Below are 27,267 nucleotides of genomic sequence, written 5' to 3' on the forward strand. Positions count from 1 at the left end.
TTAGCCTTCTAGAATAGTGCTTAGTTTACTTCCTCGGAAGACATTTTTCAGAAGCCATCCCATTCTCGAGTTCCAGTCATCCACAACAGCGCTACTCTCGTGAACACATTCAGAGAGAGAGTCCTCTGGCCTCTAGCGGCAGCTAACAGAAGTTTGCTCCCAACATTCCATTCGAGCAGTTCTGAGCATGCGCTGCACACATCAGCACTGAAGCGGGCTGTTTGATGAGAGAAGCATAGGAGACGTCTCCATAGTAACGCTATGGCCTAATGCAAGCTTGTGCATGCGGTGATCTGCAGTTTCAAGTCCGAAAGGTAAAATAGGTATTTCCAGTAGATAACGGAGTTCGTGCTTCATTTCCGTAAAAAAAAGACCTTCTTAGTGCCTCGTGCTATTTGTGTCAATGTTGTGTCTATGCTTATGGCTTTTTTGTCTATGCCTGTTGTTGTCTATATACTCTATACAATTAAAATTAGACATTTCAGGAATAGTTCGGGCGTTTGAAGATTTGTGTTTGAAAACGTCCTCATCGATATGTGTATAGGGTGGTGGTGATTCTGATGAACTGTAGCATCACTAGAATCGTAGGAGAATGAAGGAAGAAAGTTCCTGCAATTTTATAATAGTGTGGGTGGGTGTGAATATACCTTCTGAAGCTGAGGTTGCTGATATTTATTCTCTCGCTGTAATGATGATCTGGAGTTACAGACTCAGAAAACATAATCTGCATTTTGTTTCTGGTCAGTGTTACAGGTCAGTGTTACTTATGGGTCAACTACCTTGTATGAAGCCCTCTAAATCCATAGGACCCCTGCTCCCCCTTTTCATGTGTTGGCATGACAACGGGGGCTATGGAAACAAACTTACTTATCGCTGGTAACAATGCACCCCTGGGAAACTGGGTTGTACAGTGGGGAGAGCCAAATGGTGCCGATGCTAGTGATAATGCTGAAGAACAGAGGGTCCCCTAAGGAATAGTGAAGCTATAGCAAACCCAGGAGAAGATATGCATAGCACAGTGTCATATAGATCACTCACACAGCAAGTCAGTGTATGAAACAGGACGCCCAGAACAAGACACAGAACATTTATGTTGCCCTTTGCTCCTGGTGGACTCAAATGACAGAGCTGCAGCCAGTAGGGCGCCCTCAGTGGACAGTAGCAGTGTTAGGGAGTCTAGCCCAAGGACTCCTTACTGAATAGGTGCTGGCTTACTGAACAGGAAGAACCAAGATATGAACCCCAGCCCCCTGTGTCAGAGCCTCAGAGGCAGAGCCCTTAACCATCACACTATACAGCCACTTGGCATGTCACTTACATGGACATGGGCCTCTGCTTCTGCCTCACTGCTAGGGACCAAGTGACAGCACTCGCTGTGAGTGTCTCTTGTCTCCCTGCAGGCTTGTTTGGATAACTCTCCAGAGCTAGTATGGTTGAGATTTTTACAAAACGATCAGCAGTTGAGGTGACCCTTTAGGAAGCCTCATAGGAAAACTGCCACTGCGCTTCCAGTAGAAATGGAGAGCAGTGGCAGTTTCCATATAAGGTTTCCCAGTGGGTAACCTCAAAAAGACTGGCAACTAAAACAATAGTTGTACTCCCGGTTAACTGCCAAATCAATCCCAATCACCCCAATCCTAATCATTAAAACCCCTTCCCATGCTCCCCACCACCCCAACGCTAATCTATTTTCTGATGCTTAATCCTAATGCCTTGTTCTTATTATGCACACTTCATTTCACAATAACTTAGAGACACTGAACCGAAAAAAACCCTGATATAATGAATTGGTTGTTTAGTACAGATAATTTCTAGAACATTAGTAGCAAGGAAAATATTCTCATATTTTATTTTCAGTTATATAGTTTTTATTTTTTTTATTTTTATAAAATTGCATCATTCTCTAATATTTGCAGTTTACACACTACTCAGCATTCTAAATGATTTTTACAGAGCAGACTAGTGAGCTTTTGAACTGTTCTCTGCAGGAAAAAAAAGCAATACAGTGCCAGACATTTGAGATAATAAGCTTCAGAAGACAGAGCTCTCTGTGACTTTGAAAGTCATGGAGTTCAGTGGCTTTTTTGCATAGATAACTGGAGTTTAACTCTTCCTGTACTGGAAACAATATTAGACTTATGTCTCTGCTCCTAATGTTTTATTTCTTAGCTGTACTACTCATACAAATCATTACATCATAATTTTTTTTTTTTTCACTTCAGTGTCTCTTTAATGAAGTAGAGTACACAGACTTACTTTTGATACAACTCAATCAATCTGAATGTTCACATCTCTTTGCACTAAACAGCAACAACATTATGGTAATGCAATCCCATGAAAATATGCATACTGCTCTAATAGAGCAGGGTGTTAATACTATGCCTGCATTATAGCTGACAGTTAGCATGTTATGCAGTATGTGTAGTGTGAACAAGACCTAACCTTCCCTTTCCTAGCATTTACACTTTCTAGACACCTAACCCTGACAACTAACATTACACCCTACCTTCCCTATCTACCAACCTTTGCCTATTGATGACCGATACTCACTTCTCTCATTGGCCTCAATTCACTAAGCTTTATCAAACACTTTATCAAACGTTTGATAATTTACCTCATGGGTAAAATCTAATTTTGAATTTACTAAGGTGTTATATATTAATCGAATATTTTGTCGATAAAACCGTCAATAAATCTATAACACCTTAGTGAATTCAAAATTAGATTTTACCCATGAGGTAAATTATCAAACATTTGATAAAGTGTTTGATAAAGCTTAGTGAATTGAGGCCAATGTCTTTCCTCCAACTCCCTATTCATTGCCGATCTTTTAATATGTTTCTCATTGAATGTGGTGGTGAGAGGTTTTGTTTTTTGGTGCTTGCCACATGCTAATAAATTCTTATTTGGTAGTGCTGCCCAAATGCCTGCCAGTAAATGTTTTATTTAGTGGAGCCAACTAATTTTTAGTTTTGCCTTATACTGAATCCACTTGCACAAGTTCAACATTCTCCACCTAATCAGTGTCTCAGATGTAGTGATGTGAAATGTGACTAGGCAGTTTCTTTTGGTCTATACTGAGTATGAACATCCCTTGACTGAACAAACTTTGTACAGGAATAAAGCCTTGTACACATGCTTGACTGAGGTGGCCATTTGGGGCTGCCTAGGCTGAGAATTTAGCATATGCATAGATGTCCTACAAGGTCGTTTAAAGATCTGGCACACTGGATCTTTAATTGCCAGCGATGGCTTGGTGCAATTTGTTCCTCCCTATCGCACCTGCCGGAAACCGCTCTGTTGTTTGCCGTCATCCCCCCTCTTCCCATAGCAACAGTAACAACAAAAATTGCTGCTCGGTTGTGTCTGTATGAGCTCATGCCCAGATTTGGTGGCCACACACTATGCAATCTTACCAACATCCATGCACTATAACACCAATAGATTTACTTTGACTTGCATATATTTTTTCATGTAGTCTCTGATAATACATAAAAGTGGTAAGATTGGTGATTGATTGTACAGTCAGTGTGCATAGTGTGTGGCCACCTCTATAGGCATTCAAGTTGCATTACCTACAGGTATCAGTTATAGTGCAATTCAGAAGGCTAAAGATTGATACCCATCAGATAACTATTCAGTAATTTCTGAGTGTGATTAGCTCTTTGCTTTTTGTTTATTTTTTTTCAAACAGAACTAGTATGTTATTGTATATAGTTGTACTGGGATGGGAAAGCAAATGTATAATTTATATGTTTTGCATGTTTGGCAGGAGATGGCACGTCCAGTTATTGCCCCACTTAATATTCAAGCGACGGCTCCAGAAACCTTCTGTGTTCTTGAACAGCGGATGCGTATGGCAGAGGAACAAGCTGAGTGCTTGATAAGTGATTTGAAGCTGCTAGGTATTAACAGCCAAAGGTATGAATAGTCACTATATTTAGGATTGTTATATGGTAAGGGCTTATTACCACTATGTGTGTGTATTTATTTTTGTTTTAAATATGCATACATTTCCAATTCAGAAGGCCATGCATTTCCCCACAAATATTATGTGTGTTCGTTTTTTTGGCTTCCTGGATTTGTCACGTCCATTATAGTCAGTGCCTGGTACACATGAGATTTACTGTCAGATCAATTACTTCCAATATGTCCGATCTGATTTCTGAGCGATTTTCCGTTCAATCCCACGGAAAATCGATCAGAAATCCGATCGGACATGTTAGAAATAATTGATCTGACAGTAAATCTGCCAGAAAATCATAAGGGCATAAAATAAATGCTCAAACACACATTTTTATACATTTTTCCAGAAAATACATCACTAAAAAGCATGCTGATGCATTGCAAACTGCCTGCAAATGTGCATGCCAATATGTGTTTTTTTTTTTTTTTGCCTAAAAGTGCGTTTTTTATTGTGAAAGAAGCCCTAAATGAAAACACAGCTTTTTTTTTTTTTTTTTACACGAGAAAATGTATTGAAGAATTTAAAATAGTAACAGCAGTGGTAAATCCTTACAGAGGTCAGCAAGCAAAGTGCAGGAGATCATACAGACATCGGTAAACATATTGCTGTTTGTACTCAGTACCTGGGACCATGTAGGACCATGTCCAAACGTAAAACCTTAGTTAATATCGCAGGAGTAAAATAAGGTGACCAGATAACATAACCCATATTATTGCGCTCTACTACCTACTGCATATGAAAATATGCACAACCAATCAATCATGACAAGAAACGTAACCAACAGCAACCATTACTACCCACTATATGTGATACCCTGTACTATAGTTATAGTAAGGTGCTACTTCTCACTCTGTGAACATTGATCTTCCAGATATGGAAGATGAGAAAGGGAAAGGTAAAAGAGGAGAAGGAAAACACAGATTTAAAAAAAATATATATATGTTAAGTGGCTACATTGTACAAAGTTAAAATAATCTACGCATGCAGTGTTGGCAAAGAATGCATAGATCCGTGGCTAGGGCACTCACAGGGGGAGTATATGCATAAGGGCCTGAGTATACTTGCATGTATATCATTGATCTATTACTGAAAAAAGCATAGAAGCGCACATGTGTGCTCAGGCCCTTTGTGCACACTGCCATAACAAATTTTTTTTGGGAGGGGGAGAGGGGGGAATGGTGTCCTAGGTCATCTCTGTTTGTGCCATACTTGTTGATGTCATTGAACTCACAGGGCTGAATAGGGATAAGGGGATGCCCAGAGGAGGTAAAGCTGCCTAGAATCCTTTATCTCGCTGTATTATCTGAATATGTCAAGGGGTTATAGGTGTACTTTACAAAGTAAATGGAATTGTAAAAAACAAAACAAAAAAAAAGTAGACGAGCTGAACATAACAGTTTTAAAGTGAACCTATGTCCCTCACTATATGCAGTAACCATCAGACCTGAGTCATAGATTGTGCCCACCCTTTCCCTCTTCAGTCTACACACACTGGCCAATTGTCACCATCTCCAATCATGTGTTAATGGTGACAAGTTTAGAAGCCATCAATCTAGTGACAGGTAGCCAATGGGAGCAGCTTAGTGAGGAAGGAAGGGGTGGGTACCCTCTACTTCTCAGGCCCACCACTCCATAAACAATTTGATGCAATGAGTCTCTTTTAAACAGACCTCTGGTCTCTAATGAGGACGCGTTATGAATGGGAAACTGCAAATGCTGGAAGTGTTACCACAGCCCATATCAGCTGGGCTCTGGTGCTTAGCTTCGGCCCTTTGAGGAAAAGGGACCTGGCCCTTCTGTATCTCCAGTGCTGGAAAGGATAAGGCCAGTCACTTCTGTGGTCATACTCCACTAACAGGAGGTCCTGGTTTTACCACCTTTAAATAAGATATTTTATATTCTCCTCTTTGACCGAAATATATATATATATATATATATATATAATCTTATGCAGTTGGATAAGCTCACATCAATAATACATAAAACCATAGTCAAACAATCAGGTGTGTATCCCCTGCTAGATGGGTTATAGTGTGTGGTAAGGAATCAAAATGCTCAAAACCCCCTACCAATTCAACTAGTGGATGCAGGATCTGGGAAGCCAAGCCAGTTCAGGAATATGCACAAAAGGATCCGCAAACCAACGGTAGTAGAAAATGCTGGTAATTCTTTATTCAGGAATTCCACAAGGCAAGTATAAAAATCACAAGGTTCAACTGACGCGTGTCGGGCTTACAATCTGCCCTTAGTCATAGCTGACTAAGGGCAGATTGTAAGCCCGACACGCGTCAGTTGAACCTTGTGATTTTTATACTTGCCTTGTGGAATTCCTGAATAAAGAATTACCAGCATTTTCTACTACCGTTGGTTTGCGGATCCTTTTGTGCATATGGGTTATAGTGTGCTTTATCTCCGTGCATCAGGGTCCAAGTATCCCAGCCAGTCCTCAGCAATACAGGCAGCAGTACAAGTGTACCTCAGGTTAGAGTGAAAAACACCCTCATAGCGTTATACTGTTAAAAAAGTTAAAAGCTTTATTATGAAATTGCACTATGGTAATATATATATTTGCCATACTTTGTATGTGTGATTTACCATCCTTGACATATCTTTGACTACATTTCCTGCATTGTTGATTTAATGACTGAGAGAGGTAGTGAAGCTGATCCCTGCACTACCCCCCCCCCCCCCCCCCTGTGTGCGTAAACATTTACCACAGAGACTCTCAAGCTTCCTATATCTGTTATGTTTAACTCGGCCAAGAATCAAGTGAGCGTACAGGTGTCCTCAGGCCTTATTTAAAGATCTGTAACACTGTATGTTTAAGCAACAGGGACCAGCAAGCACATTTTTTCCCTCCTTACACTGCCTGTGCCTCCATCTTTCCTGCTACCTTCCCCATATCAAATGTTTAAAAACCTGAACTAAAAACACTGTTTGTGATTATGCCGCAGATCGCCACATTAAAAGAAGCCACATTACACTGCCACAATGAAAATCTGTGGGCTGCTTACCGATGCTTTTTGTTTCATAAAGCAACAAAGGTGGCTGTTTATACATTACTTCATAAATGGGCTTTACATAGATGGAGAATATCTAGGAGCATACAGAAGGAGACAACCTCATAAACATTACTTCGGTAGGTTGAAGTAAGAACCAGTGACAAGGGTGAAGTTTAGGAAAGGAGTGAAGGCCCCTGTATGCCTGGAGATATTAAGATGTATAGATTGCTGTGGCATCATACATCAGAACATGCATTTTGCCTTGAACATGTAACTTGTATACTTTGTTAGATTGACCGGCAAGTATCTGGAGTATGAAAAGTCTGGTGAGCTGCCTCGTCCAATCAGTCCTGTAAGAGCACCGCCAGCATTTACAGGAGATGCCGATACTCTGTGGAGGAACTGTGAGAATCTTGTCAGTCGGATGTGTCACATAGAAAGCATGCTGCAGACCCTAAAGCTTCATGTATTTCGGGTACACACAGACCGAGAGTTGCACACAAAACATTCTGGTAAGAGATAACTATAGAACACAGTACAACACTCTACTGCTTCTACTATAGAAGGGGGGAAAACTACAATGGTTTAGAAATAAAGAGTAATTTATTTTAACGTTCAATGTATTGAAATATTCCTTTATAACATAGCAACCACTAAAGACCTCTAATAAAGCATTATTAGTCTGCTGTATAGCCTGTGTTGCCTTTATACAGTATCTGTAAAGTACATTGCAAAAATGTTCATATATGACTCATTGCAAGTTTTCAGGTATCTTATAGTAGCCTGAATTTGCATCACATAGTCCCAGTTGGATTTCCATGTAATTTTTATTATTGATGTACTGTATAAGCAGCCATGAAATCCATCCATGTACCCCATATTTCCTTACATTTAACTTAGCATCCTGTTTTCCTATGCAGTTTGGTATCGTTTGAGATTGTTGATCAGTAGGGGCTTCCAGTCATCTACTGTAGAAGGGTACGTGTTTTCTGTAATATGTGATCAGTTTCCTTGTACAGTAAAGTAGGCTCTAATCTTCTATCATTCTTAGTAACAATAGTTTTTGACTGTGAATATTTAGGATGGTCAATTTGTCTGATAGAATCGCCTTCATGGCTGTCCAAAATGAACTCGGTTATCCCACATTATGCAGGTTATCTGGAGTATAACAGAATTCATGTAGATATTTCAGTTGGGCTAGCTTGTTTCTGGAGGTAGTTACAAGTTCCTTACCTGATTTCTGTTACTTCCGATACAAATAGTAACTTCAGTTATAAATGTATTACCGCCGGGAGGGGACATTTAAATGCTGAGGAATTGCTTTGTAGGGGGGGAAGACCAGGGTTGAAATCCGTTGTGTTTAGTTTTTCCTTTTACAACTGTGGGTCACACTGGTAATTCATACCTCGTACTGCTGTACCAAATGTTATAACACCTTTGTATCCTCACTTATAAATAAGAATATACCAGTGTACAGTATATCGATATTTTGTAAAAGATAATGCTATGTATGGTAATTACTGACCTACTGTTGTTTGTTAATTTTGAAGTTCTTTAATAAAAGTGTTTTTAAATAAATGTATTACTGCCACACTAGTGACTTGGCAACCTGAACTGCCAGGATAATGACGGTTTCCATACTGATTTTTTTTTCTTTAATAAATGCCAGCTGCCTGGCTGCAATGCTGATCTTCAGTTGTTTTCAGGAGCTCCTGAATGATATCTGATTACCTGATCTGCATATTGATTTGGTGTTTGTCATTCAAAAAGAATTAAAACCCTAATTCATGCTCATGGTGTTTTTTTTTCTAATGCATAAAATGTAGAATATATCATAATTTGCAATGCAGAAAGCAGCCTCAAGCTTGTTCTCATTTTGTGCTGCCAGCTCTCCTCTTGCTGTAGAATTGATTGATGTAGGTGTAAAGCTGACCTCTCACGTTTACAAGAGGAGGGCACTCTTCCCCCACACTTAAAGAGACTCCGTAACAAAAAGTGCATCCTGTTTTTTATCATCCTACAAGTTCCAAACGCTATTCTAATGTGTTCTGGCTTACTGCAGCACGTTCTACTATCACCATCTCTGTAAAAAATCAACTTATCTCTCTCTTGTCAGACTTGTCGGCCTGTGTCTGGAAGGCTGCCAAGTTTTTCAGTGTTGTGGTTCTGTGATGCATCTCCCCCCTCCAGGCCCCTCTCTGCACACTGCCTGTGTATTATTTAGATTAGGGCAGCTTCTCGCTTCTCTCTTATCTTTTACAAGCTGGATAAATCCTCCTCTGAGCTGGCTGGGCTTTCACATACTGAGGAATTACATACAGGCAGAGCTGTCTGCACTCTGCAGGAAGAAACAGCCTGACACTTCAGTGGAAGATAGCTGCAGGGGGAAATAAACACACAAATGATCTCTTGAGATTCAAAAGGAAGGGTGTATACAGCCTGCTTGTGTATGAATGTATTTTCTATGTGTGGACATACTGTACATCAACCTACTTCCTGTTTTGGTGGCCATTTTGTTTGTTTATAAACAAACTTTTAAAAACGGTTTTTAACCACTTTTAATGCGGCGAGGAGCGGCGAAATTGTGACAGAGGGTAATAGGAGATGTCCCCTAACACACTGGTATGTTTACTTTTGTGCGATTTTAACAATACAGATTCTCTTTAAGTTTTACCAGTCCTCCTCTAGCTTCTCACTGCTGGAAGCTGATTTTTTTTTAACTGAAGGTCCCCTGACATCCTTGCTCCTCATGCCCCATTGCTGTGGTTTCTCCTTTACATCAAATGACTGGTCATTTTCCCTGACACTTGCTGATCATAATACAAGCATGGAGGTCAAATTTAAACCTCTGTTAACTTCTTGAATTGGGATGAAAGTGCAATTTGCAAACTCTGGTACCTATTGCTAGGGGCAAGAGTAGGTATTGTAACATAGTTCTGCCCCAAATTTTTGTTTTATAAATAGATCATTGTATACATTACCTGTGTTCCTGTACATTGCACGTATACCAGATGATGCTGACATGCAGGAAGTTCTCTTTTGCTTATAGCTCAATCCTCCCTGCCTCCTTCCAAATAGAGAGGCATTGCCGTGGCTATGGCTGACACGTCAACCGGAGATAGACCCGACCTGCACAGCTTTCCACTTGTCCTATAGCTCTATTGATCACTGTGGCATCAGCAGTATTGGGCAAGTGGAAAGCTGTGTAGTTCGGGTCCATTTCCAAATTATGTGCCAGCCAGCTGTTGCCATGGCAATGCATCTGCTTGGGACACAGGTGTATAAATGTATTTATTTAAAAAACAAAAAGTTGGGAGAGAACTATGTTCTTGTATCTAGCAATAAGTACCAAGGTTTTTAATTTGCACCTGTATCCCACTTTAAGTGTACTGTACCTACTGCAAAGGGACATACTTGCCACCTAGTGGCATTTTAGAACCATGTCTAGGAATCTATAAAAATAGGATTGTGATCCTTACAGTTCCCCAAGTACAGATTTGTAATAGTGAAGTACCAAAAATTACTGCATTTCTTATTCTCCATGTTGATATTGAAATACCCATGTGAACTATTTTATGTTGCATGTACTAATTAAGTTTTGAAAGCTAGGGTTAGAGAGCTTGTATGTAGAAGGGATATTAAAAGAGCTGCAACAACCAATTTACTTTATGCATCCTTTTGATCCTTTTCAGAACAAATTGATTATTTAATTGTCTGATTCTGCTGACCCGGTACAGGTCTTTCCTCCTTTTATAAAATGTATCTGTTGACAGACATTCCGAGTTACAGATTGCCCAGCAAGCTTATGGTGAACCAGAATTCCTAGGGGTGTGTAAGGGGATGAAAGAGATCAAAAAGCCTCCTTACTAAAATGCTATGCAAAACAGAAGATTCAGACATTCTGGTATCTGATGCACTCAGGTTATACTTGAAGTTTTACTGTGTTGTCAGCTGACCTGGGACTGCGCCTGCATGAAATCCAAGAGGAGCATGCTCAGGAAATAAAAGATGTTCAACTAGAAAAAATGAGACTGTGCCAAAAGTTAAACATTGCAATCGAGGACCTGGAAAGAGAAATGGAAGCCAAAGAGAGGTTAAGTGCTGCGCTGGAGATTGCAACTACCACAAAGGTAAGAATGGATACCAACAGAAATATTATTTTCTTTTTTTCATATCACACTTCTCATAAATCTGACAGTGTACACTAAAAACAACTAGATAGGTACTGGTAAGCTAAATAAATAATTTCTTATTGGATGACTTATTTACATTTTTCCTGTTATTATGGAGTTTCACCCCGTTTTTCATGAGATCAGAGAGTCAATTTAAACCTGTAAAAGCAACTGAGATAGCACTTCTGTCAAGCAGAGATCAGTACAGATTGCAGTGGAAGCACAGTGAAACTCTGTATACTGTGTACATACTGGGGTTTACATGCTTATGTATTTAAAATAAATAATGCAATTACATGATGGTATATCTGTCATAACTCGCATGACCCTAGTTGGCTGTGTGTGTGTGTGTGTGTGTTCGCGCGGCAGGTCCTGTCTTTATTGCCTAAATGAAAGGCATCCAGCTGTACGGCGTAATGCATCTCACATATGCTCAATTGTGGAGATTTCAATCGCGTGCTCAGCATACACATGCACCAAAATTCAAATTCCTGCACTATATAAGGCTGGTTCACACAGCAATCAGTGCTGATTTTTTTCTGTCAGCTTAGAGTGCGAGTTAGTATTCTGTTTGTTGGCTTGTCCTTATCCTGTGTCAGGCTTGTCTGGTCACCTGCTGTGAGTCAGGCTTATGCCCATATGACTGACATATAACCCAGCCCTAATGCCTGCGAAAGCTCCTGCCTGATACAAACTACAATACCCTGCAGGCAGAGGTAGCATACAAACTGGCAAACGGCAATCACCAAACACAGCAAAGGCAATGTAAAACAGTATACCGAATAGTCACCTGAGGCCCATAGGCTGAGACAATCCAGATGAAGACAAGGTGGCAGGCAGTGGCTGAAGTATAATCACTAGACAGATGCGTGGTCAATCAAGCCAGAGTCAGTCCAGGTAGCGTTCATGCAAATCCTTTAACAAGCCGGGACGGTAACCGGTAATCCAATACAGAAGCGTGGTCAGGTTCAAGCCGGGTCGGTACCAGGTAATCCAATCTAGAAGAAGCTTAGTCAAGAGACAGACACAAGTCGGCAGCAAGACAAGCACTTGGTGTGAGCGCAATCTCAGCAACAAGCCCAGTATAGGCTATCACGGGCGATGACAGAGGGCGCTCACCTTTTATTTATACTAGAACTAACCAATCAGAAAGTAAAGGAATCCAAAGTAACCAATCAACAGAGAGTGTTTCAGCAGAGATGCTGACACGCTATGCGCACACGTGGTTAATGTTTACAGCGGCAAAGTGCGTGCTGAGAGCGCGTCCGCCGCTTATCCAATGGGAGCTGAGCGCCATGCACTCCAGTGATGTCAGAGACAGACCGAGACCCAGAGGCTTGCACCTCAGCGTGGGTCTTGGCGTTCCGCCGCCGTGAGCGGCCACCGGATCTTACATCCTGCTTGATTACCTGTTGCTGTCCTTTGTTTCTGATACCTGTTTACACTTGTTATCTGCCTGTCTTGAAATTCTGCTTGTATCCCGATTACACAAGAACTCTGCCTGTCCTGACCTTTGGCCTGTTACCGTTGTGCTTGTTACTTGACCGTGAGTACTCCCATATCACAGCACCACCTGTTCTCTCTCACAACTGGTGGGGGAATCCTGAAGGTCGTGACCTGGTGGCCACTTGGCAGCAAAGTAGTCTGTTGCCCACTAGAGGCAGCAGCCCATCTTACCTTGTGGGGTGCGCTGGTGAAGACCCGTGACCATTTAGACTCCACGCTCTGGCAGAGCCATGCTTGCCACTAGTGGTGAAGTCAACAGAACCTGCTTGTGTAAATATAAGACAAGAGTCCATATAGCACAATAATTGAAGAAATATCAAACTTTATTAATAGTCAAAGGACAAACAATTAAAATCACAAAACAGCAGCTATGTGCAGCGGACATGAATACACAAATTATAATCAATATAGTAACATAAAAATAGCACCAAATGAATACAAATCATCAATCCTGGTGGGTCCCAAGAAGCATAAAATATACCAATAAGAAGACCACTGTGGAGATAACATACACAACCAATAATGCAAGTATATGGAAGCCTTCAGCCACCTCGACTGACCATGCAGGGACCTAAATCCTCAGTAAATATAAAGTATAATGCTTACCTCGAGACCCCCAGATGTCTGTTGCCCGCCGCTGTCCCTTAGGGGTATCGAGGTAAGTATTATAGCACTATGTTTCTTGGTCTCTTATTTATTGCTGAAAAGAAGTCTGTTGGGAATAGAGATTGAAAACTCCATGTTTGTTTCATTTTAGCATCTGACTTACATTCCTATAACACAGTGTACGGATGTAGCCAGACGTAAAGAGGAACTGTAGTGAAAACAACATAATAAAATTGCTTATTGTTTACAATATTCATTTATAAATGATTAAGTCAGTGTTTCCTCATTGTAAAAGCTTTCCTCTCCCTGATTTACATTCTTAAATCTATCACTGGTGGTGACCTCTTTAGTTTTGCTAGGTGATCTGAATGGAATGTTTGTTACTGAGTGTTCTATGCGCAGAGGGAGATACTGCTTTGCTTGACAGTTGGAAACAACCGTTATTTCCCACAATGCAACAAGGTTCACACAGGGCTGTGGAGTCGGTACAAAAATCCACAGACTAATTTGCATATTACAATTTTGTTGATTGAAAGTATGTAACATGAAATGCATCTCTTAACTGCCAATGCTTAGGAATTTTACAATACAACTGAAGTGAAAGGGATATGGAGGCTGCCATATTTATTCCCTTTTAAACAATACCAGTTACCTGGATAGCCAGCTGATCTTCTACCTCTAATACTTTTAGTCATAGACTAAAACTAGTCCTTGGTAAGAGTACTTGTAGAAGACAGGAAAAAAGAACATCTATCAGGCCCTAGGCAATGTGACTGTGGGTACATGTAAGAGTGATGTGCAGGTACTCTGCAGGAGAATTAGGCTATTCTTCCTCTATTACACATTCTTCATGTACAATCTGAACCAGGTGTATGGGTGATAGACAACACCTCTGTGTTCAATGAGCACAACATTCTCAGTGGATTCCCTGCAGCTCTGTGGGGAGTGCATATGTAGAATATAGTACTATTGTGTAACAAAGTAAACCTGAGACAGATGAAATTAAAGTTTTATACATACATGGGGCTTCCTCCAGCCCCCTTCAGGCTAATCAGTCCCTCGCTGTCCTCCTCTGCCACCTTGATCTGGATCCACCAGGTACTTGAGCCAGTCGGGCATAGTGTGCATGCACACACTCCGCCTCTGGGAGTGTACTACACCTGTGCAGCACTATTGCGCAGGTGCAGAATGTTCCTGGCTGTGGGAGCGGCACGTGGCCGGACTGCGCTGACTGGCTGAATTACCAGGATTCATAGCAGAAGATCCAGGTGGTGGAGGTGGACAGCTAGGGACTGATTAGCCTGAAGGGGGCTGGAGGAAGCCCCAGGTATGTATAAATCTTTTCTTTTTGTCCGTCTCAGGTACCCTTTAATTCGTAGTCACCAAACCAAATTTTAATAATATATCAAATTGTTTGATTTCATGAGCAAAGTACATTTGCATAAACCAGCATCAACGCAGAATTATTTATATCTCATTGACCATCTCTATTAGTGACACGGCTACACATCAGGCTTTATTCTTATAGCATAGATGTTATTTAGTATATATAAGAGATTCCTGTGTACACATCATATATACAGTCACAATCAGATATGTATATCTGACTTTATAAATACGGGGACTACTTTATTGAAGCATCACAAGTAACTCATTTTGATTGGTTTAGTTCATTTTTGTGGACTAAGCACAGCTATTACTGTATGTATAAATTATGTATGATGACTATTCTCTGAGAAATAGAACATTTTATTATATTTTCTATGTTAATTACAGCTTAAATTCATTCGGAGTTGGAGCATTTTCTTCTGACTCCGGGTACCCAAAAATTGCTCCGACTCCTTGATTCCGACTCCACAGCCCTGGGTTCACAGACAGCAAACTGTCAGGACTTTGGTCATAACATCACACCGTGGGAGGGGATTCACCACAATATCAGCCATACTGACCCCCCCTCCGCTCCCCCGATGATCTTTTTGAGAAGATGAAAATATTTCTTTTGGGAAAAGGGGGATCAGCTACTGAATGGAATGAAGTTCAATCCTTGGTTGAAGTTCCTCTTTAAGGCCTTTTATATGATCTTTTTTTTTTTTTAATTCTGATTAAAAAAATGTGGTAGCATACAGTACTTTTTTTTTTTTTTTTTTTTTTTTTTTTTTTATTCAGAATCAAAAATCGGATTGTATAAAAAAAATTGGAATCGCATGTAGTGTGCAAGAGGCCTACGTCAGAACACCTGATCCGGTTAGTTCCAAATCAGTGACTTGACAAGTAAGAGGGGCAGAGGATCAGCACAAAAGCCAGGCAAGAATAAGGATAAAAACTTTTATAGCCCTCTGACTATAGGACTCATTGTTAATCATGTGCTCTACAAACAGGAATGAAAATGCTATGTCAATTGAATAATGTATTAGCCTTTTCAACGAACATTAGAAAAATTATTTTCAAAGCAACACATTTTTATATTGAAATAATTTAAATACTTCTCTCTTCCTCCCAATATATGACTTTTAGACAGACGTGACAAGGGCAGCTGAGGAGATGAAGGCTACGAAGGTCCGAATGGCCCAAAGACTGGTGGAGGTATGGGTTGCCAACTATATAATATTCTGTGTACATTTTGTTGACCAAATGGCCACAGACTTAGCTGGATTCCCACTGGAGATCACAAACGCATAATACACACATTTTCTTTGCATTTGCTATGCAATTGTTGGTGCACCCGTAAAGCCCAATTAATTTGTACCAAATAGGATAGAAACGCAATTGCACCAAAAATGCAGCATGCGGTCCAAGTGCATATTGCCAAGATCAGATCGCACTACTGGGAATAGAGTAAAATGATTTACATTATAAAAAGAGTGTCTTGGGGATCATCAGAACGAATGCTTGTCTGTTGGGAACCAAGCTTAAAAGATATGAATGATGCTGAAGAAATTGTGGTGTGAGTGGAATCTGAAACTGTACCTAGCATAACGAATATTACTGTGTATTTAAATAGTACTGCATGTTGCATAAATTGTATGAGACTCGGTTTTTCCATGTCTTTATACATGCATACATACATACATACGTACATACAGTACATACATACATACATATTCATCAGGCTGAGGCATTTTGCTATGGGACTCCATGATTTGTAGCTACGCCTTTGTTCCTGTTACTCTCAGACGGGCTAACAATCTAATATCCGTACCGCAATCTTGGGACAAATCTCTTTTCATACTATGATATCCTGTGTAGAAATCAGGTTACATGGTCAACACTGCACTCTGCATTACAGTGAATATTGCTTTTCAGCAATGTGTGTAAGAGTGTTGACTTATTATATCATGTTATAGCAGTTTATATATGTTCTCGTAGTAGTACTAAACATAATTTGAAATGGTTTTTAACATCCTTATTTGGATTCTGGTTTGTGTGAACATTTTGTATGATCAAGGATAAGGGCATGATGGTCATGGGTGGGCAATACATGGTTGTCCTTTGATTTAGTCCAGTGGTCCTCAAACTAATGCCCACAGGCCGAATGTGGCCCCCTGAGGCTTTTTTACCGGCCCCCCACACACGAAATGTATTACAGATGCAGTCAGCTACATCTTTAAATATTGGTGGTCCACATATAGAATGAAGCCAGAAAGCAGTACTTTGCTGGTTTCCAATCTAATTCCACATCAGGTGACACTACTCCCAATTGGACTGCAGGTTGTCACCTGGGTATGCTTCACTGTCTGGCCCGCCGAGACTACTAACATTTTATGTATGTTCCGGCCCCCCAGCACTCTGAAGTATGGTGACCCGGCCCTCGACCCAAAACGTTTGGGGACCCCTGATTTAGTCAAACTGGTATATTTATTGAGACCAGGGTCCCTTATTGTCACCAGGTACAAGAGAAGCTATCACAAGAAACAGCACTGCGGGCATTGCTTGAAGAGGAGCAAGCAACCCTACTTCTTACAGTGCAAGATATGAAAGACATTGTTGAAGAGGAGCAAGCACAGGTGATTGTATAATGCTTGATCATGTTAAGGCTATAAAATTTATAATTTACTAACCGCTTGCCTTTGAAATCTAGGTTCAGGATCTACAGCAATATTGCCATACCATACAGAGAGAAACGCAGGAAGTGAAGGACAAATTAAAGCAAGAAGAGTCAAGATGTGATAAACTGGAAAAAGAATCAGGTATGAGTGGAACAATAGTTAATGCAAAGTGTGTGAAATGTTAAAATAGACACTCCAGGTGATTTAAAAATATGGAAGAAAGAAATATTTCAGTGTACCTAGTTAAGTTATGGAAATTAGTATGATTTTATGTACTCTAACTTCCTGGAAGCACTGCCAACTACAGTATGCAAGACAAGATAGACTAGATATACAACAGTGGAATTTCACAATAAAGTGGAACGCAAGTCAAAATTTTCCCTGTGCTTAAAAAGAATGGCTACACTAGTATAACAACTGAAAAATTAAGTCTCATGTTACAAAAAAAGTTCCAGAAATGGTTAGTAAGATTTACTTTCACTTTCCAACTGGAGCTTGGAATTGGGACACGGGGTATCCTCCCTCCTGTGGAGGAGATTGTAAAGCAGGACAAACATTCAATAAAGATTGTTTGAGAGTCTTAGAATTTCCTATTCGTTCTGACTCAAATATGGACAAGGAAGACACTTTTACTTTGAACAAGATGCATCACTCTCTTCCCAAATTCCAACATGGAAGAGGAGGTTGGATTCATCTCGTAGTTGTACATAGAGGTGTGGATAATAAACCAGTTAGCTGCTTGTTGGATTTTTATGGCTAGCACCTTGGTGAAGGCAGCGCAAGAGTTTGAATGCTCTTCATTGAATGTGCCCTGTTGTGTTCAGAGGGTTGCATGCTGATAGCCCTGTAAACAATCTATATATTTTTTTATTGGTTGTGAGTTATGCAGCAAAGTTTCTATAGATGCAAATGGAAAGCCTTCAGCACTGCACTTGGCCAGTGGCAGAGAGTGTATGTATGGTGTTTAAAAGCCTTCAGTGCTACAGCTAGTCAGTGAGTTCAGTTTATCCTTAATGATTAAAGCCTTTGGAGGTACAAATGGTTGGAGATAAGATCTCTGCACTGCCATTGGTTAGTGCTCTCAAATCTGTGTTGGAAAGCCTCCAGCACAATAACTGGTTAGTGAACTCACAATATTCTTGTAGTTTTACAAAGCCTCCAGTACAGGAGATCACTCAGCTGAGGTTTATATAATGAGGTCAGTGAGTAATGACGTTATTACCCTATCATCTACTCAAGGACTGAACAGAGGCGCCAATAGGATAAAATGAAAACGATAAAAAGTTTAAAAATGCTTTGGAGGTAGAGGTGGACTTACCTCCTGTAAGCAGACACAAGAAACTATCTTTTTTTCAATTATAAAATGAATTTATTGGTATACTCCAAGGGGGTTGCAAAGTGTTTCACAGGCGTAGACCTGCTTCATCAGGCAATACATTTATAGCAGCACACAACTGAAGACAAAGGCAGAGATTGGTGTGTATCAGAGCCGAATACAGTACAAAAAAAATCATACATGATTCTAAACATTTTGTACAAATTACTGCAAAGTGGTGTGTGCGTAATTATTCAGCCCCCTGAGTCAATACTTTGTAGAACCACCTTTTGCTGCAATTACAGCTGCCAATCTCTTAGGGTATGTCTCTACCAGCTTTGCACATCTAGAGACTGAAATCCTTGCCCATTCTTTGCAAAACAGCTCCAGCTCAGTCAGATTAGATGGACAGCATTTGTGAACAGCAGTTCTCAGAACTTTCCACAGATTCTCGATTGGATTTAGATCTGGACTTTGACTGGGCCAGTCTAACACATATGTTTTAAACCATCCCATTGCTGCCCTGGCTTTATGTTTAGGGTCGTTGTCCTGCTGGAAGGTGAACCTCCGCCCCAGTCTCAAGTCTTTTGCAGTCTCCACAAGGTTTTCTTCCAAGATTGCCCTGTATTTGGCTCCATCCATCTTCCCATCAACTCAGACCAGCTTCCCTGTCTCTGCTGAAGAGAAGCACCCCCAGAGCATGATGATACCACCACCATATTTGACAGTGGGGATGGTGAGTTCAGAGTGTTCAGAGTGATGTGCAGTGTTCGTTTTTCGCCACACATAGCATTTCGCATTTTGGCCAAAACTTTTTTTTTTTTTGGTCTCATCTGACCGGAGCACCTTCTTCCACATGTTTGCTGTGTCCCCCAAATGGCTTGTGGCAAACAGCAAATGAGACTTCTTATGCTTTTCTGTTAACAATGGCTTTCTACTTGCCACTCTTCCATAAAGGCCAACTTTGTGCAGTGCACGACTAATAGTTGTCCTATGGACAGATTCCCCCACCTGAGCTGTAGATCTCTGCAACTCATCCAGAGTCACCATGGGCCTCTTGACTGCATTTCTGATCAGCGCTCTCCTTGTTCAGCCTGTGAGTTTAGGTGGACGGCCTTGTCTTGGTAGGTTTACAGTTGTGCCATACTCCTTCCATTTCTGAATGACCGCTTGAACAGTGCTCCGTGGGATGTTCAAAGCTTTGGAAATCTTTTTAAAGCCTAAGTCTGCTTTACATTTCTCAATAACTTTATCCCTTACCTGTCTGGTGTGTTCTTTGGACTTCATGGTGTTGTTGCTCCCTATATTCTCTTAGACAACCTCTGAGGCCGTCACAGAGCAGCTGTATTTGTACTGACATTAGATAAAACACATGTGCACTCTATTTAGCAGGGCTGTGGAGTCGGGACAAAAATCTTCCAACTCCGACTCCTCAGTTTATGAGACTCCGACTCCAACTCCGGGTACCCAAAATGGCTCAGACTCCGACTCCTCGACTCCGACTCCTTAGCCTAATACTTAACTGGGCTGTGGATTTTGTACAAAAATCATCCGACTCCGACTCCCGACTCTGACTCCTCAGTTTATGAAATCAACGACTCCGACTCCAACTCCGACTCCGGGTGCCCAAAATAGCCCCGACTCCGACTCCTCGACTCCACAGCCCTGCTATTTAGTCATTAGCGCTGATCAGTCAATGTCTATGGGCAACTGACTGCACTTAGACCAAAGGGGGCCGAATAATTACGCACACCCCACTTTGCAGTTATTTATTTGTAAAAAATGTTTGGAATGATGTATGATTTTCGATCCACTTCTCCCGTGTACACCACTTCGTGTTGGTCTTTCACGTGGAATTCCAATAAAATTGATTCATGTTTGTGGCAGTAATGTGACAAAATGTGGAAAACTTCAAGATGGCCGAATACTTTTGCCACCCACTGTATATCTACTCAAGGAGAATCTTTATGAGTTTGAGATGGCCAACTTTGTCAATTTCAAAAAAATCACTCCAAGCTTTCCTTTGCAAAGGTGTTCCTGAGTCCAGGTACATTGAAATATATACTGTTTGTAAATTAATGTAAGCAAAAATCATATTGAAACTAATAGGTAAAGAAAGTAAATATTAAAAAAAAGTAAGTAGTCAATTACATAGGCCAATTTAAGATTTATTCACTTGTAACCAGCTACTTTCCTGTAAATGAGTACATCTACCCCACAATACTTTTCCATTGAATCAAGGAAGCAGTTCACACGACATTTTTCAGGTTGCCAGTTCTTAATAAGAGTGGTGTACCTTTTAGAAAGACCACCAGACCTGTACAGATCAGGATCTACAAACACAACTACGTGCCTGTCAAGCTCGGCCATGCTCTGTGCAGTAGGTAACTCCCAAATATATGCAGACGTCCAGGATTTGATGCGAGTGATGTTTATTTACATTGAAAGGTACATGCAATGTTCAAAGCAGGGTTTCCAGGACATAATGCAGGAACAGGTTTTGCAACACAAGTTCAAGAACAATATGCAGGAATATTACCCAGAGACTGGCAAACGGATACAAGTCCAGGAACAGATATGCAGGTGGCACCAGGAACAATCATGCAGGTAATCCAGGAGCAGGTACACAGGTCAACCAGGAACACGCATTCAGGCAAGGAATCCAGGTACTCAGTACATGAACAGGTATGCAGGAACTGAAGTCCAGATACTCAGAGCAAGAGCCAGCATACAGGCATGAAATCCAGGTTCTCAGAACATGAACAGGAACACAGGCTTGGAATCCGAACACTCAGCACAGCAACAAGGATACAGGAACTCATGACATGACACTAGATACATGAATACGCTATCAGGGAAAGTTGAAGTCTTAAGCCTCATCTACACGCGTAGATGAGGCGGCGATGTGGCTTATCAATCGAGCCGCCGATGCGGCTCGATTGATAAGATCCGACAGGTCGGATCTTGCTACCGCCGATTCCCTGCTCGTTCCCCGCAAGGGGACAATGGCAGGGAATCGAGCGGAAGATGCGCGGCGCGGGAATGAGCGGACGTGAAAGAGGCGATCCGGCAGCTAATCGAGCCGCCGGATCGCCGCCTCATCTACGCGTGTAGATGAGGCTTAACTGCACTGAGCTAGGCTTAGACAATGCAATGCAACAGCAAAGCCTACTGGGAACGCGGGATGCTAAATGCTTCCACTAATTGAGCAGTTACCTTGCAGGTGATGGAGCACATGCATAAGCAAATAGGATCAGCCCTGCTGCTAGCTGATGTCTGCAGCCGCAGAGAACCCTGACACATGCATATGCAAAAGGGATGAAATTCATTGCTAGCTTATCGCTGCAATGACAGGCAGACCCAAGAATCCTTACAGTGCCCTCTGTGGCAAAATGGGAAACTGTGACCAAATACTGTTGAAGGGATTCATAAGGGCAATTAAGAATATAGGTTACATGTAGTCTGACAGGATAGTCAAAAATGTATTGTTTAAATGTTTTTTTTTAATGTGTTTTCACAGGTAGGAACCTTCCTATTAAACAGCCAGTTAATTATAAATTGAATGTTTGTATCTGTTTTTGCGATCTTAAAGAGGAACTGTAGTGAAAATAACGTAATGAATAAAATTGCTTATTTTTAAAAATAATTATATATAGGTTATTTAGTCAGTGTTTGCCCATTGTAAAATTTTCCGCTCCTGGATTTACATTCTGCAATGTAAAACTAGTGGTGACCTCTTTAGTTCTGCCAGTTGATCTTTACGGAATGCTCGTTTAGGGCTGGTGCACACCGAGCGGCTTTTTGGGCGTTTTCAGATCCGCTTGCGGCTGCGGATCTGCTTGGTCAATGTATCTCAATGGGGTGGTGCACACCAGAGCGGGAGGCATTTTGCAGAAACGAAAAATGCCTGGGTGAGGCATTTTTTGGATTGTGGATGCGTTTCTGCCTCAATGTTAAGTATAGGAAAAACGCAAACCGCTCTGAAAAACGGTACTTCAGAGCAGTTTGCCAGGCGGTTTTTGTTACAGTAGCTGTTCAGTAACAGCTTTACTGTAACAATACATGAAATCTACTATACCAAAACCGCTAGACAAAACCGCAAAACGCTAGCTGAAACGCTACAGAAAAAGAAGAAAAAGCGTTTCAAAATCTGCTAGCATTTTGCGGATCTGCTAGCGGGTTTTGGTGTGCACCAGCCCATAGGCCTAGTGCACACCGAAGCGTTTCCGCTGCGGTTTGCGATCCGCTTGCGGGTGCTGATCCGCTAGGGTAATGTATTTCAATGGGCTGGTGCACACCAGAGCGGGAGGCGTTTTGCAGAAACGCATACTTCCGGGCTGCTGCAGATTTTGGATTGCGGATGCGTTTCTGCCTCAATGTTAAGTATAGGAAAACCGCAAACCGCTCTGAAAAACGGCACTTCAGAGCGGTTTTGCAGGCGTTTTTTGTTACAGTAGCTGTTCAGTAACAGCTTTACTGTAACAATACATGAAATCTACTATACCAAAACCGCTACACAAAACCGCAAAACGCTAGCTGAAACGCTACAGAAAAAGAAGAAAAAGCGTTTTAAAATCTGCTAGCATTTTGCGGATCTGCTAGCGGGTTTTGGTGTGCACCAGGCCATACTGAGAATTCCATGCACAGAGGGAGATATTGCTTGCTTGGCAGTTGGGAAAAAAATCTGTCATTTCCCACAATGCAATGTGGTTCACAGAAGCAAACTGTTAGGACCATGATCCTGACATTACATTGTGGGAGGGGTTTCACAACATCAGCAAGCCAAACTGATTCCTGAGTCCCTGATGATCTATTTGAGGAAAGGTAAAGAAGTCTTGTGGGAAAGGGGTTATCAGCTACTGTTTGGGATGAAGTTCAATCCTTGCTTAAAGCTATATATGTGAAGTTGCTACAATTTTTTTGTTTTAAGCAAACCTGAACTGAAATCATTCTGCTACAATATTATAGCTGAAAACCATGTATTGTTTCATGTTTTCTACCTAAATAACAGTACTGTTTTTGGTTGAAGAACACACATGTCAAACATCTTGTATTTGTCTGATTTGATAATTGTTTTTGTTATTTTAGAAGCTCGAGAATTACTTCTAAGCAAGTTGCAGGAAGAAATCAAAGTAAGCAAGACAAAATGATTGTACTTCTAAATTAGTTTTTATATTTACTAAAACGTGATTGACGCATGACAATTCTGTGGGATGATACTAACCATTGTTCGTATCCCTCAATATACAAGCCATCGCCTGAAGAACAGACTCCAGATCAGGAGATCAAGAACGCCCCAGTCATTAGATCGATGATGACTGTGGCCTTATTGATGTTTGGAGAAATCCTGAGTTCTGCAAAAAGGGGTTGTGCATTCTACTCGCATCCACATAATACTTTATACAGAATTGATTATTGTTTACTCCCGTTTACTTTCCTGCATAACATAACAGTGCAATAGAGTAGAAGGTAGAGAACGGGGCACCGCTCCTTTAAAATTCCTTTATTCCGGTGGGGGAAATAGCAGGTACATAGCAGTGGGGGTAACAAAGGCCAGACAGCTGTTTCGCTGGTTTAAACCAGCTTCTTCAGAGGCAGAGTGTACAACAGACATCTTAAAAAACGCTCCTTTAATACTAAGGTATAGGGCAGTTGGCCACTCCATTCCCCTCTCCACGAGTAAAGAAACCTATTGGACAACAGGCGGCAAAGACTGCCTCCTTGCCTCTCTATTGGTCAGTCATCCGGCATACAGGCAATCACTGTTCGGAGCCGCAACTTACCCAGAGGGCTGTGCGTCATTGGAAGTCAAGCCGTCCAATCAACTCGGAGTGGGGCAGGGACCGCAGCCCAACCTCAGTCAAATAAAAGAACAAGCAGACGTAGAGGACGTGGAACGCATCTAATGCGGAAGAACTTCCGCAATGGGCGGCCACAGCCTACCTCATAGAGTCACGTGGGAAGCTCTAGCCATTGGCGAGCAGCGGGTCTCCCCGCATCCAAGTCTCAGGGCTCTGATGGTCATTGGCTTTGCCTGTCCCATTTAGAACATGCCCACTCCCGAATGTAAACACTGCTCAATCTCTTAATCCATAACAACAATAGATAAATTTAAAAACAGTAAACAAAGCTTCTTTTTCAGACATTTCTATATACAACACATTTGAGGAGACTTAAAGCGGTATCGTCACCATAAAAATCAAATTTCAACAGCAACTGGTCTGAGTGTATTAAGTGATAAAGATGCTAATCCTGCATTCAAAACGTTTTCTGCCGTTATGATTTGGAGTTATATACCTTAGGAGCACTGGCTCTTTAGTAGTCAGTGCCAACGAATTGCATGCTGGGGGTTCTTTTTATCTATAATCTATTCCTCCTCTTCCCTTTATTTCTCTGTCTGCTGCTTATCTGAAACCTAATTCCCTACTCACTTGTGTTTACAAGCAAGGCTGAGGTGACTCAGTGATTGGAGGAGACAAGAAAAAAAGTAAAGGGCAGAAATGACATCACGAGTTAGCCTTAACTGTGGGCAAAAGACATGGCCCCCACCAGGAACAGAATTCTCGTCATTTACTATGTAACATTCACTGAAATCAAAACGTGGACAGTATAATACATGTGTTATGTAAGTAGATCAAGTATTTATCTACTTATATATGTGTTTTTTTCCCTGGAATAGTATGGCTGATCCTACTGCTTTAACCAAGGGGTAAATCTTCGCAATTATCTGATTACCAGTTAATCCACCAAATTCATCTATATGGGTCATAACAGGATTTAGCGGGGGTTAGTCAATATGGACTTAGAAAACAATGCAGCTCATTTCTGTCATTTAAGCCTAGTGGACCACAAGCTTTTGTCAATGAAATAATTCTAGCCTCCTGCTGTAGAAGCATCACTTCACGATTACCCCCTCTTCGAGGTGGAGGAACTGTCAATATCCCTAACAATTGCAAACAGCCTGCATTACCATTATGTTGTTCTCTTACATGTTTAATTAATCTGCCCGCACCTACTCCTGTTTTAATCGAATTTACATGTTCCTGAAAGCGGGTGCAAAGTGCCCTGGTGGTCTGTCCTATATAAAAGGAACCACACTTGCATAAAATACAGTACACTACATGATTGGATCTACAATGTAAAAATCCTTAATGGTGAGTATTGTTCCACACAGTTGTATACTACGTCCTGTCTTAAACTGATGACAATGGTTGCAGTTCCCACATCTGTGATTTCCATTAGGGATGAATCTCTGCAGCCAATTTGAGGACTTTGTTATCCTGAATTCGCTTCTAGTGACAGTATCACCAATCGTTTTAGCCCGTCGAAATGAGATCAGGGGTTTGGCCATCGTTATGTGGATGATATCCTGCTAGTTTGTAATGGCAGTGCTATGGAGTTTACTCAATTCTTGGGTTTTCTCAATGATAATGAATTTAACATGCAATTTACAGGCGTGCTGGGGGGGGTGACAGGTTGCAGTTCTTAGATCTGGAACTCTTCATTGAAGGTGGCCAAATTTTATCTAAAGGCCATAGGAAGTCTACTGCAACCAATGCTTTGCTTTCAAATGCCAGTTACCATCCTGTTCACACAATCAAGGCCATCCCCTATGGCCAATACGTCAGACTCAAGAGGAATAACTCCAGGAGGGAAGATTTCCTCCAACAGAGTCGCAAATTAACGGTAGGTATGGCCAATAGGGGTTATGGCATGAGTGAACTCAACAGGGCATTCCGTCGTGCTGATGGTATTGAAAGGACCAGTTTGCTTAAAAGGAAGAGTCAGAAAAGTACCCAAAAAGAGCAATGCAGCAATCAACCCCTTACATGTGTATTCGACTACACCCCAATGGCAGATCAGATAAGGTCTGCCATTCTGAGGCATTGGCATATTGTACAAGAAGATTCTCTTCTTGGGTCCTATGCCCAAACAAAACCCCTGATCTCATTTCGACGGGCTAAAACGATTGGTGATACTGTCACTAGAAGCGAATTCAGGATAACAAAGTCCTCAAATTGGCTGCAGAGATTCATCCCTAATGGAAATCACAGATGTGGGAACTGCAACCATTGTCATCAGTTTAAGACAGGAGGTAGTATGCAACTGGGTGGAACAATACTCACCATTAAGGATTTTTACATTGTAGATCCAATCATGTAGTGTACTGTATTTTATGCAAGTGTGGTTCCTTTTATATAGGACAGACCACCAGGGCACTTTGCACCCGCTTTCAGGAACATGTAAATTCGATTAAAACAGGAGTAGGTGCGGGCAGATTAATTAAACATGCAAGAGAACAACATAATGGTAATGCAGGCTGTTTGCAATTGTTAGGGATATTGACAGTTCCTCCACCTCGAAGAGGAGGTAATCGTGAAGTGATGCTTCTACAGCAGGAGGCTAGAATTATTTCATTGACAAAAGCTTGTGGTCCACTAGGCTTAAATGACAGAAATGAGCTGCATTGTTTTCTAAGTCCATATTTACTAACCCCCGCTAAATCCTGTTATGACCCATATAGATGAATTTGGTGGAATAACTGGTAATCAGATAACTGCGAAGATTCACCCCTTGGTTAAGTCTCCTCAAATGTGTTGTATATAGAAATGTCTGAAAAAGAAGCTTTGTTTACTGTTTTTAATTTATCTAT

The 27,267-nt window shown here is 41.2% G+C and overlaps 1 protein-coding gene across 6 annotated transcripts in view; it reads left to right on the plus strand.

Moving 5' to 3' along the window:
* Positions 1 to 206: 206 nt before the first annotated feature.
* CCDC150 (coiled-coil domain containing 150) overlaps positions 207 to 27,267 on the plus strand; it is a 108,927-nt gene continuing 81,866 nt past the window's right edge. For 3 of the 6 annotated variants that reach the window (XM_068281307.1, XM_068281306.1, XM_068281310.1), the window contains exons 1-9: positions 207 to 314; positions 3,773 to 3,921; positions 7,261 to 7,481; positions 10,921 to 11,099; positions 15,420 to 15,497; positions 15,768 to 15,836; positions 17,141 to 17,257; positions 17,332 to 17,440; positions 23,703 to 23,746. In XM_068281307.1, coding sequence (XP_068137408.1) covers positions 270 to 314; positions 3,773 to 3,921; positions 7,261 to 7,481; positions 10,921 to 11,099; positions 15,420 to 15,497; positions 15,768 to 15,836; positions 17,141 to 17,257; positions 17,332 to 17,440; positions 23,703 to 23,746 — 1,011 coding nt within the window. In that variant the 5' untranslated portion in view covers positions 207 to 269. Of the gene's footprint in view, positions 315 to 3,772; positions 3,922 to 7,260; positions 7,482 to 10,920; positions 11,100 to 15,419; positions 15,498 to 15,767; positions 15,837 to 17,140; positions 17,258 to 17,331; positions 17,441 to 23,702; positions 23,747 to 27,267 lie in introns of those variants that run through there. The other 3 variants (XM_068281309.1, XM_068281308.1, XM_068281312.1) reach the window with 3 other exon arrangements.

Source organism: Hyperolius riggenbachi, chromosome 4, assembly GCF_040937935.1.
Source record: "Hyperolius riggenbachi isolate aHypRig1 chromosome 4, aHypRig1.pri, whole genome shotgun sequence".
Taxonomy (NCBI): Eukaryota; Metazoa; Chordata; class Amphibia; order Anura; family Hyperoliidae; genus Hyperolius; species Hyperolius riggenbachi.